The sequence below is a fragment of the Acartia tonsa genome, chromosome 13, assembly GCF_053477335.1.
Source record: "Acartia tonsa isolate MP-2025a chromosome 13, ASM5347733v1, whole genome shotgun sequence".
NCBI classification, from domain to species: Eukaryota; Metazoa; Arthropoda; class Copepoda; order Calanoida; family Acartiidae; genus Acartia; species Acartia tonsa.
Window position 1 is genome coordinate 25,626,038 of NC_137272.1, and position 20,803 is coordinate 25,646,840.

Sequence of the window (20,803 nt, forward strand, 5' to 3'; positions counted from 1 at the left end):
TAGGGGTGCAGCAGCTTGCAGCAAAAAAAACTAATTTCATCTTCTGTATTGTATAAACTTAAAAATTATGTAATAAAATTCTTAGAATTCTATAAAAATGTTTAAAAATTATGCAACAATAAACCTAAACATTTATTCATCAAATTAAACAAAATTTCCGAAAATTATTAAAGTAGTTCTTTTATTGTTTTAGCTCGCATTACAAAGATTATTTCCCTTTCCAGATATCTATTTAATTTTGACTAATTTGATGTAAGCATTTGAAGCCAAGCTTCTTAAGATTGGTTATTTTACACAATCTAAGATATCATTTGATTGCTGACATTTTTTTATAAAACAGAATCAAAAGTTATTATAATTGTATCTAAAACGACCAAGCTAATTTTGCTTGATTCACTTCTACAAGAGACAAAATGAATTGAAAATGATTACTAAAATCGAAATATATCTTCATGTCTTAGAATAGTGTATTTTTTTAAAATAGGTTGAAAAACATACTAATTTTAAAGTAAATTGTTTTATTTTCAGGTTCGACTATATGGGCAGTATAACAAATGGATATTCTCCATTCCAGATTTCATTCAATTTCAGGTAAAAACAGAAAAATTACAATTCTTTTTTGTTGACCGATTTTAACAATCTGAAGACCTAAATTGCTCTCACACAATCTAAACGGGTGACTGTCATTGTAATGAAAACGTTTATTTTATAGACAATTATATTATATACCTACTGGCCAAAAGCACCAATTAAAAACTTAATAATATAATTCATACTTCTAAATCTAGAAGATGGATTTAATGTACTTTATAACAAGTTTGTATATCTTATGAAATTAAAATGATTTACATAAACAATTTGTACAAGGGTAAAAACATGCAAATGTCAGGAAAATCTTTACTGAGACAAAAAGTATTGTTTTCTGGATTTAAATAAATGGAAAATAAGGGGGAGAAGGATATTTTTTTCCTTTGTTTAACATTTGGGGTAACTCTAACCCTGCGTGGCTTTCCTGTACCCAAATATAACCTAACCAAAAGTAAGAATGAACACAGAAAAATATCCCCCCCTCCCCTTATTTCATTTATTTCAAAATAATTAAAAGGGGGTTTCTTTACCTGACTTGGCGCATCAAGGGAAACTCCCTGAAATATCTCATCTATTGGTAAGATTACAAATTAGATTGTAGAGTAGCTAAGTTGTTAAAATTTGAAAGGCTTCCATTTTACGTCATTTTATTTCCAATCTGTTTGTTGTACAATTATATATTAAGGTAAATTCAACATTTATAGCGAAGCTACTCTACATGTCTTATTATTTCGGTCTGTAATTCTTACACACATTCTAAGCAGTAAAGAATGAGTATAAGATTATGGAAGTAAGATTGTCATTCAGTGGGGGTTGGTAGTTTATGTTTGTTTGTTTGTTTATTTCTTTAGTACAGGCACTGCAGTTATAACCCCCTCAGGGAAAAATTGTCTCCCCATCTCTTTCATTTAAAAGTAAAAGTGGGGTTTCAGTGCTCGATAGGAACTTTGAGGGTAAGCACCTATATATTATTGTTCATGGATAGAATAAAAAATAAAGGCTAAGTTTTTTGCTCATATTCGTTTAAATTCAAAAAAGATCTCGTTCTTGTTTTCACATTAAGAAATAAATTATAACATTTTATTTTTTAATCATGTGCAATCATTTTAATACATAGGAAAACAGGGAGGGAGGGGACTTTGAACTGTAAATTATACTGGTACTCAAAGTTTATAAACTTGCTTTTCCATTGGCTTAAAAACTTATTAAATTTTGAATTGGGAGTGAATTTCATACTGTGCATTTTGCCTTTACCCTTTAATCCTTTGGTTGGTTGTCTGTTGAGTGTTACTTAACCTAATACCCCGGTGTTTAAACAGAATATGAAAGATTGGATAAAATTATTTATCCTTGGTTTGTAAATTATTAAATATTTTGTGTGAAATAGATCATTTATTTTAATCCAATGTTTGTCTGCAGTTTGTTCAAATTATTGCTTAGATCCTATATTATGCTACTAGCGGCTACGCCCCTAGATGCCTCTAAGGGCACTTGAGGGGGAAGTCGAATTTGATAACCCCATTTCTTATTTTAGATTTTAAAAGAAAAAGTAAAAAAAATTTGGGGGGGTTTGAAATTTTTTCTTGCACCCCTTCCTTATTTTATTTGGGGGGGGGGGTGTCCCACCCTCCAGGAAAATAGTTATAAACCTTCCCGGGAACTAAGGAGAACCCGATCGGTTCGGCGGTTAGCGAGATCCTTCGGTACAAACAGACAGACAAACCGACATATACACATGCAGTTACTTTATTATAATGAATACAGACAATATTTACAAGTAGAGATAACTATTCATTGAACCTAGTTGGTTTTTACAGGGAATAAAATTTGATGGCCTAAATCAACCTGGGACATATGGGAAGCTTCCTTAGAATGGAGAACTCAATCGATTCAGTAGTTAACAAAATCTTAAGCTACTAGCCAAAAAAAAACCTTACTACTTTATATACTAGATTAGAAGGGGGGAGAAGTAATTTGTCCCACTAAAAAATAAAGGATTTCCTTTCGAGGATCTAGGATTTCTAGCTCATTTAATTTATTTATTGTTTTTGCAAAACAAAATAAGTATGTAATTGTACAGTACATATAATGTCTGTCTAGGGGTATTCATTCGTTTCAGTACATTTTAGTATTTCATCAGAACAGCATATTATTAAACAGCACACTATGCCCTTTTTCTTTCTTAAATCTTATCTTTATATTTTTTGTCTTATTGTCATCATCCAACTGTAAATTACACTGGTATATTAAGTTTGATAATCGAGATTTTTTATTTTGATGGCTTGAAAACTTAGGGTACTTTTATTGATTAGTTGGTTGAAGTATATAATAATTTTGATCCCTGTTCAAAGTAAATATGCTGGAATGAATGCTTACAAATTGTCTAGCATAATCAAAAGGATAAAGAAATAGTAAAAAGGCCTACAAACTTTTTTTATTCTAATGTAGTTAAAAAAGCTATTGATCCTTCTCAACCCTAAGCTATTTAATTAAACTAAAATCTTTTTAGAAGCCAAATATACATTTCAAAAATAAGGTTCTCATTTACAATCGTCGTAAGTTATATAGTAAGATTGTCCGTTAAGATCTCGCTAACCACTTAACCCATTGAGTTCTTCAATTTAGAGAAGATTCGCATATTGTCTAGGTTGGTATTAGACTATAAATCTCACATCCTACCCCCCCTTCAAATGCGAAGTTTCTAATCTATGCTAGGAGCACAGCTGTTAGTCTTTGATAGAGAACTCAACTAGTACGGTGAAAGTTTTGACTTATATTATATTTCAGTTCCACATCTAAATCTGACGATGGGTATACCTACCACAATCCTCTGACAGTGCAGTGTAACTTGCCACCTCCAGTCTTGCCTGGACAACCAGCAATTCCAGGTAGAGAACAATTTTCTTGTCTGCTATTGGAGAGAGATTTATAAAAATTTAGAATTATATAGATATTTTCCTGAAAATCCTTTCCTGTAACCACTCTTGAAATCCAGTTTTCTGTCCGTCCTTTATATTTCATTTAACTTAGAAAATACTATTGGATCAAATATTATTACTGGGCAGGAGTAGACATTACACTAGGAATTATACTGGTACCCAAAGTTTTGATAATTACTTCCCTCATTCGTTCGATCAAAAACTTGGGGTACTTTATTAAATTTTGATTGGTTTGTTTTATTTTAAGAATGTCCAAACTTTATATCCCTAGAGAACCCTAATTTTGTTTACATGTTTTTAGCATGTGGATGTACTGATTGTCCAGCTGCCTGTACCCTCAACCTGCCAGAATTTGAAGATTTCGACTTCAGTTTTGATATTGTAGATGGCGTCGATGGTCTCGTTTTTATCATGATAATAAGTAAGTTTTAGTTCAATATTTATTCGTTAGATGTCATATAGGGTTTAGTTTAGGGTTTTTTATTTGATAGTCTTAAATTATCGGTTAGATGGCGTTAGTGTGTAGTTATATTGATATAACAGTTAGATATTGGGGTGTTCATTTTGCTTTTAAATGATAATAAGTTGATTTTAGTTCAAAATTAATTCGTTAGGTGTCATCAAATTCTTTTTATATTCCGTTTAATAGTTTAAACCCACCTTAATACATACGAAATGAAAACTTTAAAATTTAAATTAAAAACATCCTTCATTATTAATTTACATTTTGTTTGCATGTTTTTTTTTCGTAGACATGCATAAAAATTTATCCCTGAAATTATTCAAAATAAAGGACGTTTTTGTGTATATGTAGCGATTAAGCAAACAGTAGACTACACTAAAATTTAAAAAAAGAGAAAAACATGTCATTTAATTCAGTAAACATGACAAGTGCATTGCCGATTGACAAACAGACATACAAACGCACATGATTTATAAAGTGGTGTTGCTATAAAAACTTGAGTTTTGCCATTAAGTAAATAGAGAACTAAGTTAGCTAGATAATATTATCACTAAAAGAAAAAGAATTTGTTACATGAATCGGCAGCCGAAGCCGTGTGAACCTTTACAGACAAAACTTCCGGCCGCCTAAAGTAGCTACAGAAAAAAAAATTAGGTATAAAACTCAGCTAATCCGCTATATTTTAACTTTTTGCATCCGAACAAAAATGATTGACAGCCCAGCCTAAAGAATAGTTTGATTAACAGCTGAGTAAACGTTAGTAAAAATGTAAAAACATTAAGTAAATATTTATTTTTCATTGGATTAAGTAATAATCTCTAGGAACAAGAAGAATTTACTTCCATTAGTAGTGAAACAATTATAGCCCTACAACATTTTAATGGTGATTTATTCCATCGTATTATAGACAGCTTTCCGCGGATATGAGATTTTTATTTAACATTCGAAGGAAATTATGAATACCGCTATATGATACATGATTATTCATTATTGCTGAGGACCGGTCCTACTTTAATCGGATCGAAGCCAAAGTTTAATTATATATCAGTTGCGCTACAAGGACAAAAAAATCTTTTTACATTTTGAAAATTAGTATTTTTAGGCTCAAATTATTACTTAACCTCAACTTGTCATTAAACAAACAAGAAACACCTGAAAATTTACAACAACAAAAAAATAATTTCGTAATATTCTGTAAATACATCTGGGAATTGAAAAAAAATTAACGAGAAAGAAAAAATTGATTGTGTAAAGCAATTAGACTGCAATGTTAAGAGAAAAATAGACAAAGAAGTTAATTTCAAAAGCCTTACAAAAAAGTGCTTATTTTTTAAATTGAAATTTGTAGCTTTTAAAAAATATCATAATTATTTCTAAGTAAGTTACAGCTAGGCTTTTACAAAAAGATCACGGAATCAAGGATGTAAGTTTATAACAGATGAATTATTTTATCCCACGAAGCAGGGTTTCGGATCCGCATTGATTTTATGCGGATCCGGATCCGGATCCTCAAAATTTGGTCAGTGCGGATCCGGATCCGGATCCGGATCCTACTGGATCCGGATCCGGATCTTTGACAATAAAAATAAAATCACCAAATTTTTCAAAAAATTTTATTCTTTAATTCGAAGTCAAAAATACTTTTAATTTTCAAGTCTGAACCTAAACCTTAAAGATTGGCTCTCATCAAGAGAATTTCTGAGATTTTTTTATAAATTTAGGTAGATTTTTCCATTTTTTCCGCATTTTTTGGAGTCTAAGGATCCGGATCCGGATCCGCATTTTTTTGGCGGATCCGGATCCGGATCCTTGGACTCAAAATATGCGGATCCTTGCGGATCCGGATCCGGATCCGGATCCGAAACCCTGCCACGAAGTATACTAAATGAAATTCTGCCAAAGATATTTTTGGTGAGAATGAAGGATTGTTAGTTTATATAAACTGGCCGTGACCCCTATATCCATGATAAAAAAATAAATTAGATGAGTGTGTTTTTAGCTATTAAGATAAATCTACTAAAATTTTATAGATTTATAACGAAGTGAAGCTTTTGTTTAACTTACCCACCACTTATGTGAGCTTTGAATTATATAGAACAAGTATTTTTTTTATGTTTTATTAAGCTTTTTTTCGGCAGGAAGGGGGTAGGCCCAACTTGAAAAATGGATTAAATTATTCTGTTTTAGAGTTGTTAGTGATCATTTTTATAAAGATTAAAAGACATTAGAGTAACTAATATATATATAAATGTTTTCATCGCTGTAAAGCTAGTAACTTTTAGACGAAAGTGTAAATAGAATAATGTTAGATTGCATTTTTAAAAAGTTGGTGAAGTTGAATAATGTCATCCTTGTTGTGTTGAATGTCTAGGTTACTAGGGCAATTTGTCAGGATATGTTAACCTTGGTATTTTTAGATAGCATAGCTACTCTATATCTCTGTTTGTCTTGTAAGTCAGGCCTGATATTAATACGTTGGCACCTTTAATAAAAAAATCCCTAATTATTGAGAAATATTTCAAATTAAAAAAAATCTGTTGGAATAACATTTGCACAGATTTCTTAATACTGCCTGGTGAGGAGGGTATACGTTTTAATACTAATGCTTTCCACCATACTTATTATCTTAAAAAATACAGAGAGAGTTTTCAAGCATATGTAGAATAAACAAATGTTAAATTGAAAAAGGCTATATTCAAGGAACTCTGATATTTGATTTGGTAAATGAAATATTAAAAGGATAAGACAATGGCCGATAAATTAATTTTCATCCCCAATAATTATCAATAAAATTACCCTGATATAGGAAGAATTAATTTATCCTTCATTGTCCTATCTCTGTTCAATTGTACTCAATGTTTACCTAAAACAATTTAGGTCAGATTTTTAGAAAAGGAGAAGATTTTCATTCTCAATTCTAGTTTTAAATATTTAGGTATATTATGAATAGAATAACGGTGTTACTATGAACCTGGAAATTTTCAGTTTTTCCATAAAGATTTTAAAAATTAAAAACGGGATAAAAAATAAATTATCTCACGACTGAATTAAAGATAGAGATTTATAAATTTTCCATTAAGTTAGATCATAAAAATGTCATAGGATGGAGTACATTTTTTTCCCGCATTCCTATGGTTTTTACTTTTATAAAGGTATGGAAATCATGGGATTTTTCGTTCTCTAATGTTAGATGCAATTTCCAAGATTATATACTAGACCTATCATTATGGGATGTGTTTCGGTACGCATGCCTTGCCGTACACGAAATCTTAATCTCCAAGCCCTCCGAATGACCAACATGTGAATGTTTACAAATGTGTATTTATTACCATGAAAACGGTGAATCTAAAACAAAAATATAAAAATTAATTACATAGTATTAATGGTTTATTATTTTTGTATATCGAGGTTGCGTGATTTCAATTTAATTAAAAATATAAAATTTCTAAAAAACTTTAAATTGGCACGAAACATATTAAATAGCATCAGAAATTGATAATTTTAGATTCAAATGATCAATAAAATTAAGGAAAATATTCGTATGTCAAAAGTTAGCAGTTAAATGGTCTATTTGTTGAAAAATTAATGTTTTGAATTTCTTCGTAAAAATATACCATACTACACTTATTATTAAGAATTAAGATAAATTCTTACCACATTATGATGTCAAACTAAGCAGGAAGGCTTATTTGAGATCTTCCACGGATTAGAGCGCATGTATATCCATCCAATACATTATTTTTATTCACGTAGCTCTTCACATGGGAATCAACAAGGAAAAAATGTGCGCGCCTTTGTTTGTTTACAAGCGAAGCGCGGAGATAGTTAGGAATGCCGCGTAACACACTCATTCTCTGGTGTAAGGAAAAGGGAATTAATGGGTTCGAACTTGCCAGGGAATACAAGAAAATCATTCCAACACAGGATGGAATAATTATTTATCGCATCTTATTATAGCTCAGCTTTCCGCGGATATTGAAAGGAAAAATGATAAGATTAGGTATAACTTAATAAGAATTTTATGATTTTTATTTTAATATTCATGGAAAATTGACTGTAATACGAAGCTATACATGATTTTTCAGTATTGCTGAGAACTGGTTCTAATCCATCGAATATTTATCAGTTTCGAAACCATACTAAAAATTAGATTACTAATTTTACCATGTTATTACTATTTCAGCATTCGTGGTGGGCTCGATAATCTTCCTTGCCATCGTGTGTGCCAACCACAAGCTGACAAAGAGCAACCTGGGAGTGGTGGGAGATGATGACAGTGTCTGTGGAGACTATAGGGGCGATAATCTGGCCAGTCCTAGAAGGAACTGACCTTATTTGGCATTTGTTGTTCTTATTGTTGTGTGACTATGGTGTTTTTTGTGTATAGGGATGACATACAACCATAGAAAATAAAAATTGCATGCTTTCCACTTTAATTGCTATCCTGTACCCAATATAACCTAATATAGTCTGGCCTAATGTAAAACAAAAATACACGAAAAAACTCCTCCACCTCCTTGTTTTCAGTTTTTTGTCTTCAAAATATAGGTTGGTTGGGTTTTTTTATGCTCGACTTTGCACATCGTGGGGAAACTACATAAAATGGGAATCAAACAGAAGACTAATGCAACGAATGTTCCTTACTGGAGTTTTAATTTTTCTATAAAATTATAAAACTCTTCAAAATTAGGACGAAGAGCGACACATGTTAATTTTTATAACCAACCCCAAAGAGATTGAAAACCAATCAATTTCGCTGTTTTTGATATTTTAACAAATCCACCCAATTTACCTAATGCTAAATAAAGTGAACCCATGAAAAATCTCAGGGATTCTGTGGCACTTTCCTTGAAAGCTTTGAATGAGATGCCAGGCTCCCCCACTCACATCAGTATCCAAGAACACAAGGTAACTGTTTTTATTACAATTAGACGGACGTTCGAACGAGGTAGAATGTACAGTCATAGAGGCTATACTATCACCTGTAACATGAGTTTAATACAAACAAAAATAGATAACAAGTGATATTGTATCTGAAGAAAAAGGTATAGTCCCTTCCGTGGCAACGCACGCCCCTTCAGGGGTGTTTCTTCGTATTTTCACAGTAATCTTCCTCCAAATTTGCCCCTGCGGGGGGGGGGGGGGGAGGCCTCTAACCCTGCGGGACCAATCACCTAACCTAAAATAACCTATCAAAAGCCATTTTCAAAAAAAGACGAATCGCCACGAAAAGGGACTATACTCAAAATTTTTAACCTTAACGATAAATTAATGTACCCCCAATTATATCAAACATAAATATCCCATGCGTAGATAAAAATCATTGGTGGCAATGTTTGGACATAGTTACGTTGTATAAACCATCCCTCAGTATTTGTACTTACTGCAACTTTAAGCCGGTCAACAACAAAAAAAAACCAAAAATATATTTAAAAGCGAAAACTTTATTTATTTATTTGTAGAAAATTTTAAAAAAACACGTAAAAAAACTCTGTTGAAAGTTCTCTTTTGATAAAGATTTTAATTTCTAAACGTATTAAAGAAAAAACTTTTACTATTTAACTATTGGTTAAACAATTTTTTATTGGCGTATTTTACATTAAACCAGTATACTTTAGATTAATAAATAATTCAAGTATCGCAAATAGTACATTTTGAAAGCATGTACCTACCTACTTCTTACCTTTTTTAGGTATCAATAATTCATTTTTGCGTGAACAAAGGTTTATCGAATGATGTATTATTATATTAATAAGGGATAAGACAATGGCCGATTTTATGTACATCCCCAATGATGATACACAAAATTCTGTAAGCCAATGAATAAGAAAACGTTATGTAATATGTCGATTGATGACATGGTTTAGTATAGTTTAGGATTGAAATACACAACACAGCAAAAATTGCAGTTTTGACTTTTACAAATCTTTGATAAATCCAGTAATGCTTTTATCAAAAATTGTTTAATGTTTGTCAGTGTTCATTAAGATCTTTAAAACCAGCTTATACCAACAACAAAATTAATTCGAAAAACACAAATCTATACGGGATTTTCAACTGTCGTTGGGGTCAACATTTAAAAATATCATTTTAGATTTATTTCGCTTTTTGGCTATACCATAATCCTGCCTTAAAAAGAGATAAAAATACCTAGATTTTTTTATGTGGGTTTTGTATTGGTCTTGAGCGGTTTCAAGCTAAAATGTATTTTGATATTAAAGTACTACAATGTTGCTAGCGTGAAATAGATTTTTTTTCATTTATTTTAAAATTAAGTACAATGATTCAATCATATTTATACAATACATATTTATAATTCATGATATGGAATTTTTTTTTATCAAATTGTGGCTTTTCAATAATAGAGATCATACGTTATTTTGTCCACGTAAATGACGTGTATAAATTACTTCAATTTGTCAGTTTCATGATTATGACATCGTATAATTAAACAAGCTACTTGTCGAAAAGTGGTTTTATGCAGGACAATGAACATAAATTGATGTAAATCCCCCAATGATATTATTAACAAAATGACCCCTCCCCCCTTTAGATTAAGATTATTGGTTAAAAAGTTCAGACACCATTAGTTTGTAACAAGCCAAGTAAAATTCAAGAAAATTACCCAAAGATTCTAAGATAACGCGATTATAAAACTTTGGGTACCAGAATAATTTACAGTCCAATATCCCCTCCTTTTTTATTTTTGTATCATTATATTTATCAATGAATATATTATTTGTAAGCATATTTTTGCTGCGCTACTTATGGAATTAATATTTATTGTTATTTAATTATTTCTCATTGTCAGGGAATGTTATTTGTTTAATATTAAATACTTTATTTTTAATGAAGGATTTTAACTTATAAAATCTTGTTATTAGTATTTATTTAATATAGTTTTGAATAAATAGAATAATAAAACAAAGGGGTTTTATAAGCATACTGTAGATATTTCAAATATTTTACGACAGAATTACTAAGTTTTTGGATATAGTCATCCTTGATTTTCTATTTTTAAAATCAATTCTTTGTTTTAGGTTTTGGTTTATGATGATCTAAGCCTGCTTACACGTTTAGGAACCAGGTATTTATTTCTATTCATTTGCATAACAATGTTCTTGTTTTTCTCTATGTGAAATTCTGCCTTTGGTTGAATGTATTTATCATGGGAAAGTCATTGATAGAGATTTATTTGTAACACTTACGTTTTTTTTAGCTAACTTCATTGTAACTTCATATTTGGCCAGGGTATTTAAATAAAGCATTTTGTGTTATTAAACACTTTTCTTAAGTTAAAAATACACAAAATATAAATATTCATTTTGTATTTCTACATAAGCTTGGTTAATTGTTAATTTATTATTGCTATTAACTTTAAATTGAATAAATGCCTATGATTTTATTAAAAATAGGCATCTATTATAGACATAATTTTCATTTTAGTTTACATTTTCTAGTTGTTGCCGAATAAGGTTTTATTCTCTGTTACGAAAAAATAAACATTTTTCCTCCTGTATATAATTTTAGTTTATACATTTAGTTTGCAACTGCGTTGCTAAAAACGTAGCAATTTACTAAAATGCAACCTATCCCATTTTCAAGATAGAGGTGTGCATCTTTGTTTGATGGTATGTGTGTATATTTGTGTGTGTGTGTGTGTGACGTTAGTTGTTTGTTTAGGGGAACTTATTGTTTTATTTAGAATATTAACGTCAGTTTAACACATTTATACCTTTATAAGAAAAAAGTATATTGGTAAATGGAGAGAAGCTAAAGAAAGAGGGATAATGTACATAAATGTTGCCTGACTTAAATTGAATAAAATCGCAAGATTTTTTACTTCTCTCATTTTTTGTTGTTGATGTAGATAGGTTGTTTAATTTTCATAAATATAATTCCATACAGGGATCCGAAGGGAAAAACAATGGACGACATATTTTTTGTGCATACACCCCAATTAAAATAAACAAATTATATCTTCTGTAGATTAAAATTATTGGTGGAAAAGATTTGGCATTGAATTCAGATTTAATGAAAATATCAAAGTTTCTAACCAACCAGTAAGAGATCGTGTCTATAAAATTTTAGATATTCGTGTTGTTTACAGTCCAATGTACAAAGATATGATATGAGTGGGAAATTTATGCTCAACATTTTTGAGTGCAAACGAATAAAATTTTGCGGGAGGGAAACCTTTGACAATTCTCGTAATCACACATATATAATATTTTAGGTTTGAAGACAGCATGACAGATATGTTTACATGGTGGGGAACCTTTGCCGCCAAACATCCGCTGCCCGTCATCTTTTTGTCGGTCGCGGCTGCCGCAGGAAACGGATTAAGACAATTATATAGTTGTTAGCAATCTAAAATTACTAATAAACTCAACAAATAATAAAGAGCCAAAGGGATATGACAATGGACGATAAAATGTTATATATCCCCAATGATGGAAAACAAAATTTCACCCACCAATAAAATTTTATAAAAGTACCCAACGTTTGGAGCAAACTAATAAGCTTATGTGGGTTTAAAATTTTGGACACCAGACTAACTTACACTAAACGTCCCCTCTCTCTCCCTCTTACAAATTCTAAAGATACCTACAAAACAATAGTTCACGATTTAAGTCAAAGTTGTCGAAAATCTATACCTGTCCTAAGTGTGCACTGTCCGCGAATTTCTTTACCTCGGAAAGGTTATGTTGGGATAAAGATATAAAAAAAAACTATGACATCCAAAACTTAGTACCTAAATATTCAAGATATGTCTTACTTTAAAATATAAGCTGTCTTTAAATATTTTATAATTAAACTTCTGGCTTCTATTGATTTAAGATAACATGTTCTCGTTTAAGATATAACCATAGGGTTTTTGGCCTGAGCTCCCCAATTTAAGACAACAAACCCACAATTATATCTGAAGCATATTCATTAATACATAAATCTGGCTTTTGTATGGCAGTTGTCTTATTTTAAACTATCCTAAATAATAGAACATAAAGACTAAAGAGGTTTTCTTATTATTTTATTTCATTTTATTTTCATTTCTTTTAAAAGAATTTTTATCTCCCGCTCTGTGATTGTAGGGAAGTGTAAATAGAAAAGAAGGTAACTTAAAACAAAAATAAACAATCGGAAGTCCTTTTTGTTTGTGTGTGTGTGTGTTTCTGTGTTGAGAGTTTAAACTTCGTGACGTCATTAGAAAAGGGATACTTTCATTAATTTATCATACCCGATCAGACGCATATTTGTCTTTATTTAGGGGGGGGGGGGGGCGCTGGTGAGTCCTATACTTGGACAAATATTTTAATATTTTTTTTAAAAATTGACTTAATCTAATGTTTGAAAACAGGTCTTTCTGTTGGTATAATCTACCTGCAAGTAACCACTGATCCTATTGAGCTCTGGGCCTCTCCTACTTCAAGGGATGATGTGAAATTTGCTAACCATTAGTTAAAAGTAGCGCGGCAACTTTATAACTGTCAATTTAAGGGTTAAAAATTACCATCTTCCTTATTTACTGTTTGGCTTTAAGAATTAAACTGTTTAAATAAGTAGGTATATTTTTTTACCAAAACAGTTCTTTAATTGATTTAAAGTTAGTTGATTTTAAGCCAAGATTTAAATATACTTTATTTCACATTATTTACTATCCAGGAGTCGAGTTGAGAAGGATTTTTTCGACTCTACGTTCCGTCCATTCTACCGTGCTGCCCAGGTTATCATTCATGCTAAAGAAATGCCAGAACATGGTATTGAAAGGTAAGAAATTCCTGTAACAATAGGAATTACCTCGTAAATGCTGCAACTTTAAGTTCATATGTCTTTTGATAGTGATTTTATTACTTTTGGATGATTAACTTTAGGAAAATTAGGAATAATTTTAAAAACCAAGAATTTCTATTTTAAAATGAAAATACTTTTTAACTTTTCCGCCAATTAAAAAAGTTATATAATACTTTCACGGCTTATGTATTGTATTTTTTTCATGTCAAAAATGAAAACTTGTTTAGATTTACGTTTACTGACCATCTGCGAAACGACCTTGAGTTTGGGCCAGTGTTTCAGCCAAAGTTTCTCAAGGAAGTGCTCAAGCTCCAGCAGAGAATAGAAGGACTAACGTTTGAGTACGAAGAAGATAGAGGCATGGTTAACACCTTCAATCTTTCAGAGGTATATTAATGTTGAAAATTCATTTTGGCAGATTTTCAAAATAATTAGAAGATTTTATCTAAATATAAAATGTTGTATGTGACTTTTTATCTATTTCTTTTTAATAGGTTTGATTTTTATGCAATTAATGTCTTTTTAACATTAGCAAAGTGTTTGATATTCAATAAGAAGACAATTAATTTCAATCAAACAGAAATGTAACTGGATAACTGTCTATCTAAATATCCCTATATTTATTTAGCTAGGCACTCTATAAAAGAAAAAAATATTTAAAAATATTTTCGGGCAATTATTTTTTTCTGTTTTGTTATTTTTATGCAACTGTGAACAGGGATTCACGGATAGGCCAATGAAATACAAATTAATCTTTTACAACTTTTTGTTTGCACATCTTTTGTCTAGAAGTCCTAACTGTGCATGGTAATAAGTTTTGTCTGTTTACAGGGCAAGGCATTACCTGAAATTTTTCTTACCGAAAGCAAGATGGCGTGTTGCTGTTACGCTAATGCTGCGTATTCTCATATTATGCATCCTCCCCTCCTATTGGATAACTAATAAATGAGGTCAATATTAGCAACCTAAAATGACGACACTTTTTACCCTGTCAATATATCTATTTATACCTCTCCCTTAATTGTGTGTAGATGTGAATGTCAAGGACATAATTAGGAAACAACCTGTCTGCATTGTTTTTATGCTTTACTGAGTTTCTCATATTTTTTAGTCAGGCCAATTTAAACATTTTTAAATATATTGTACGGGAAATATTTTATTTCTCACCTTTAGGATTCAATTCACTGTAAAAAATCATTTTTGGGTTTTGGCCAAACTAACCCGTATTTAGTCACTTTACACTCTGAAAAATTTAACACAGTTTCAGACTGTTCACATACAGCTCATGTACAATACTTTTATAAAGCTTTGGTTATACTTTGAACGGTTTAAAAACCTGAAAAAGAAAGAAAGAATTAATTGTCTTTTACTTTACTTTTGTTTGAATCTATTAATAATTTCTTAAAAGCTTTATAAGGACAAAATTATCAGACCAATTCACATTAAAAGTTGTGGACATTAATTTTTACAGTGTCCAATTATTACAAGATTAGTTACCATAAAACAAAGGCATTGTAAAATGGAAAAATATAATAAAATAAAATATTAAAATCTTACATTGTGCAAGAGTTGGTAAAGCACGGGCCAATCCCAAGCAGCTTAATCTTTGAGTAATCCATGGCATTCTTCTCGGTTTGGTTTTGCTTGTGTCAGTGAATCCAGCGTGCACAGCATTCCCCATAGGCCTAGAGAATACAGTATAAGCTAAAGCCATGAAACTTTCATTCTTCAAACGTATTTCTATATCATTAGGAGCGTGTCTTTCTTATATAATGAATAGAATAATCGTAGTTATGAGCGTATTAGGAGCGTATCACTTTATCTTTGGTTGCTTTGACTCGTCAATACTATTAACAGACTGGCCAGAGTGTACGTTTTGTACGTTTTGTACGTTACGCATCGAATCTGTGTACGTTCTGGACGTTATTTTGATATGTGTACGTAACGTATTTTGAAATTTGTATTTTTGTACGTTTTACGTTTTTTTAAAAATAATAAGAATCAAATATTAGCAGAAAAGTAATTTGTATGTTTTGTACGAAAATTTTAACAAAAACTATAGATGTATTATAAAAAATAAATTCAATAATATCTTAAATTTTCATAGAACAAAAATATGTAGGTAAAATATGTGATATATGTATGTTTTTAGAACTTATAGTTTAAATTTATGGATTTGAAATATATGTTTTATAGATATAGTTTAAAGAATTGAACAGAAAATGGTATGCAGTTGACTAATTTCAAGTCTAAATGCACTTTGTGCAACTAACCTGTAATAGATTTTACAATAATTTTTTTCAAATTCTTTATGTATCTACTTAGGTAAATTTTCCGAGATATCATATGGTGTTCAGTTTAGGATTAAGAAGTCTTATTTTTTGGTATCTTCAGTTTTTAAAGAATAAGAATCAAATATAAGTATAAAAGTGTTTGTATATGTATTTGTATTTGTATAAAAAGTATTACGAAAATAGTATATTATCTATAATACAAAGTAGAATGATGTCTGTCTGTCTGTTTGTCCGTCTGTCTTTTAGAAGCTTAAGATCTCAGTAACCACTGAACCTATTAGGTTCTACTCTTCAGGGAATATTTTTAAGCTATTTTCTTAAGGGGTGGGACACTTAAAGCTTTTTACTTACTACTAGGATTAGCGGCTTCGCCCCTATCCTCTAGAGGATTCGTTCCCTCCTTGATAGGATCGTTTGTTCGTAATTAGTAAAAAAAACGAAAAAAAGATATTGTGATCATTTTTTTCATTTAGGCCCCACCCATCTTATTTGCATTAGTTTACAAAAATAAATTAAGGGGTGGTTGTTTTCTTGGGGGGTTGGGTTTTCCACACTCCAAGAAAATAGCCTAAAGCCACCACAGGACCAGTAGATATATTCCCTGAAGAGTAGAACCGAATCTGTTCAGCTATTACCAAGATCTTAAGCTTCAGACAGACAGACATTGTTTTACTTTGTATTAAAGACTAGTATTTTCTGAGATCTTTAGCATTAGACAAAATAACCCTATACCCTATTACTAGCGGCTGCGCCCCTAGCATCTAGGGGCTATATATTCGAAGGAATATGAAATGTCAGAAAAATAGCCTAAAACCATACCCAGACTTATTTCTAAAAAGGAATAGCCTAAAACCATCTCAGGGTATGTAAGAAGCTTTACTGTAAAGGAGAACCATATCGGTTCAGCGGTTAGCTAGATCTTTCGTTACAGACAAAAAAGCATAAAACACTTTATATATTAGGATATGTATAATCCTCTAAATCCTTTTTTTTTCTGTAGCGAAGAATTTCGTTAACTGCTGAACCGACATGATCTGGGAGAGGTTGTAGGCTATTTTCTCTGTCCTTCCATATCCCTTCGAGAACCTGTATTCAAAATGGTAGAAAAATAGCCTAAAACCATCTCGGTAACTGAAATCCCTGAAATTGAAATCAATCGGTTCAGAAGTAATGAAAATCTTAAGCATCAAACAAAAAACTTACTACTTTATATAATAGGATATACTTAGTACGTAATAACAGGATGTATGTCTGTCTAATTGTTTGTTTGTACCGAAGGCTCTCTCTCAACCGATATGGTTCTCCTTTACAGGGTAGCTTCTTATAGGTTCTGGGAGAGGGTACAACCACCCTCCCAAGAGAAATCACTCTTAGAAAAAAATAACCGCCCTTCCCCTATTTTTTCTTTCTTTTTAAAATTGAAAACAGAAATGGGGGTGGTCTAATCCACCCCCCCCCCCCCCTTCTCACTAGAAAAATTATTAGTGAAGCTACTCTATAAATACTTTCTCAGTCCGTTATGCCATCTTTGAAACGTGATTTTCTTAGCTCTTGTTTTTTGATTAAATAAGTTCACATCCTACATATTTTCATTGAGATTTACCTTTTGGTTGGGGTGCCAGATCTATTCCTAGATTTTCAAGTTTTTGTGATTTTCTCGATTCCTATTCAAGATAGACGGCTAAAATTTTCAGGAAATAGATAAATTCACATTCTACATATTTTCAAAAAGTTTCTTTAAGGTTTGTCTATTTGTTGCAGTGCTAGATCGATTCCTAGATGTATGATTTTCTCTACTCATTTTCTTGATGGATGGTTGTAATTTTCAGGGATTGAATAAGTTTTTATTCTCAATACTTCCACTTTGTTTCATTGAGATTTGATTATTGGTTGGGGGGCTGAATTTATTCCTAGATTTTCACGTTATTATATATTTTTAAAAAGGTTTTGTGATTTATTTGAATAAGTTAAATGTTTTTTTTATGACACTACTCTATGCCTAGTTTATTTATTTTCCCAGATTTCCATCCATAACTTTTGAGCTTAGCTACTTAAGGATGTTGTCATCCTTGTGTTTTACTTTTTATTTTTAAATATAAAATTGGGTGTTTGAATTCAACTCCCCCTTAATCAAGTTTCTCTAGAGGCCTCTAAGGGCGTAGTCGCTGGTCCTTATAATAGGATATACTTTGTACATAACTAGTGGCTTCGCCCCTAGCCTCTAGGGGCTTTGCCCCAAGAGGTGATCAAAAAAAGTGTAAGGTGAAATTCGTAAAAAAAAAAAAATAAGGACCAAGGAAATCTTTACAAAGGAAATCTTCCACAAAGGAAATCTTCTACAAAGGAAATCTTCTACAAAGGAAATCTTCTACAAAGGACTAAGGATATCTCCTACAAAAAAAAAGGACCAAGGATATCTCCTAAAAAAAAAAAAAAAAAAAAATAATGGGGGGTTGATTTTTTTTTTTTTTTTTTTTTTGGGGGGGGTGTCCCACCCTCCCAAAAAATAGCTTAAAACCACCACAGGACCAATAGGTATATACCCTGAAGAGTAGAATCCAATCGGTTCAGTGGTACCGAGATCTTAAGGGACAGACGGACAGACATCGTTCTACTTTGTATTATAGATAACAGGATGTCTGTTTATTTGTACCAAAGGATCTCGCTAACCGCTGAACCGATATGGTTCTCCTTAACAGGATAGCTTCTCATAGGTTCTTGGAAGTTTTATAACTATTTTGGGGAAGAGTATCACCATCCACCCTTCCAAGAGAAATCGACTTTAGAAAAAAATTACCTCCTCCCCCCAAAAAAGAAATTTAATTGCTCACTGATTTTTTATAGTTAAATTTTTCCAGATGTCTATATAAAACTTTAGAGCTTCGCTACTTATGTATGTTGTTATCCATGTTTTTTACTTTTTCTTTTTAAATCTAAAATAAAAAAAATTGGGTTATTGAATTCAACCCTCCCCTTCTCAAGTGCCCCTAGAGGTCTTTAGGAGCGTAGGCGCTAGTTCTCTTTAATAAAGTAATAGGATATCTTATGTCTGTCAGTCCGCTATGGTCCGTTATGGTGTTTCTCCGCTAGTAGACTTAAATGTTTTGATAATAGGTAACTAGGAAAATATAAACATCATTTTTATTAGGAATGTACGTTTTGTACGTTTTTTTTACTTTTTTTTATGTACGTAACGTATTTTTTGTGTGTACGTTTTGTACGTTTTTTATTTTCAAAATTGGCTGGCCAGTCTGTATTAATATACATAAATATTTACCTTTAATACATCACAGATTAGCATAAGATGTACATACATTTTTTACAGTGAAATTGGTCTGAAAATAGAATTAGATATAAATATAAAATAAAACCTTGGAAACCTAATCAAATTACATTGATAGGCCCTATCATTAAAAACATGATAAAACTATACATACAAAGAAGGCTTGGTTGGTATAACTCCAACATTATAAAACCATCTAAGGACGTACATAATACAATAGAGATAAAACTATAGATTCTTTCTTCTCTAGGCTTCTTAATTTCCTTTGCACGTGATCCACTTGCTTGTTTGGGGGAAATCACAGAAGTCCTTAAATAATAACATTCATTACATATATAAAATTCTAGATGCAAAAAAAAATTTTGAATGTACATCTTTTCAGTATTATAGTAGAATAATATGTGGAATGATTGCGTGATTAATATTGCAACACATATTTACATTTCGTATTCTTGATAAATTAAAGGATTAGTCAATGGAGATTAAAATAAAATGGCATTGTCTCCCCATACCATGTGTTAAATGTCATTTTATGCCATTTTAAATTATAAAAATGGCAGGTTGCGTGATTCATATTCAAACATATATTCTAAAAATTGAATTGTTAGGTGTGTAACAAGCCACTGTATCCTGACAAACAGTCCTGCAACATCCAGAATGTGTGGGCCTACTGGCAGGATGATCAACAACTCCTGGACAAAGTCAGGTTTGATCCAGGTAATGTTTTTTTCCATTAACTGTCATGTTATTGATGATACCTCTAGGAGATGGTTGGTAATAACGTAGGGGCAGATATTTATAGTAGATGCGTAGGCACCAACATTCCAACAATTACGGACTACCAATCATTTGATTGCATGATCATTTTCTGGAAGTTCTAACTGGTTTTTTTTGCCAAGACATCCCCTCATACACTGACTAACAGTGTCATGTGTCGGACATTGTAGCAATAGTATGCCACAATGTGTTCCGGAATCGATCCCGAACTTTTAAATCATTGAAAATGTTGAACTTGTAGAAAGTTGTATGTCAATATATTCAAAATATTCTCCATTAACCCTAAAACTTTCTGCATGGTAACTCATTGACTAAAATTCTAGTTGGAGGAGATGGCAACGTACCCCGAAACTGGACGTACCTGGACCATTTCCTGGCATGCGCCAAGAATCCAACCCTGACAGCTCCCAGTGATAAATTGAATATAGGTTAGTGTTATTGATTGATTAATTTATAAGCCATAGTTTTATCGTGTTTGGACCAAAGTTATCATGGAGTAGGCTAGTAGTGATATGAAACTAAGTTCTTTTCCGCAGGGGTCTTAATGGATAAGACAGTAGATGATATATTAGTACACATCCCCAATTATGTTAAACAAAATTCTCCAGTCTGTATGGTTAAAATTATTGATAAATAAGTTTTTTTTTAATAAATTAAAATTCATGGA

At 31.4% G+C, this 20,803-nt stretch overlaps 1 protein-coding gene across 2 annotated transcripts in view; it reads left to right on the forward strand.

Moving 5' to 3' along the window:
* The window catches only part of LOC145334952 (NPC intracellular cholesterol transporter 1-like), a 73,650-nt gene that overhangs the window by 32,859 nt on the left and 19,988 nt on the right, over positions 1-20,803 (forward strand). The window contains exons 9-20 of one of the 2 annotated variants that reach the window (XM_080180590.1): positions 529-591; positions 3,376-3,476; positions 3,829-3,948; positions 8,174-8,310; positions 8,818-8,898; positions 11,031-11,077; positions 12,227-12,321; positions 13,346-13,419; positions 13,652-13,758; positions 14,010-14,169; positions 19,968-20,076; positions 20,460-20,564. In XM_080180590.1, coding sequence (XP_080036716.1) covers positions 529-591; positions 3,376-3,476; positions 3,829-3,948; positions 8,174-8,310; positions 8,818-8,898; positions 11,031-11,077; positions 12,227-12,321; positions 13,346-13,419; positions 13,652-13,758; positions 14,010-14,169; positions 19,968-20,076; positions 20,460-20,564 — 1,199 coding nt within the window. The remainder of the gene's footprint in view (positions 1-528; positions 592-3,375; positions 3,477-3,828; positions 3,949-8,173; positions 8,311-8,817; positions 8,899-11,030; positions 11,078-12,226; positions 12,322-13,345; positions 13,420-13,651; positions 13,759-14,009; positions 14,170-19,967; positions 20,077-20,459; positions 20,565-20,803) is intronic. The other variant, XM_080180591.1, reaches the window with a different exon arrangement.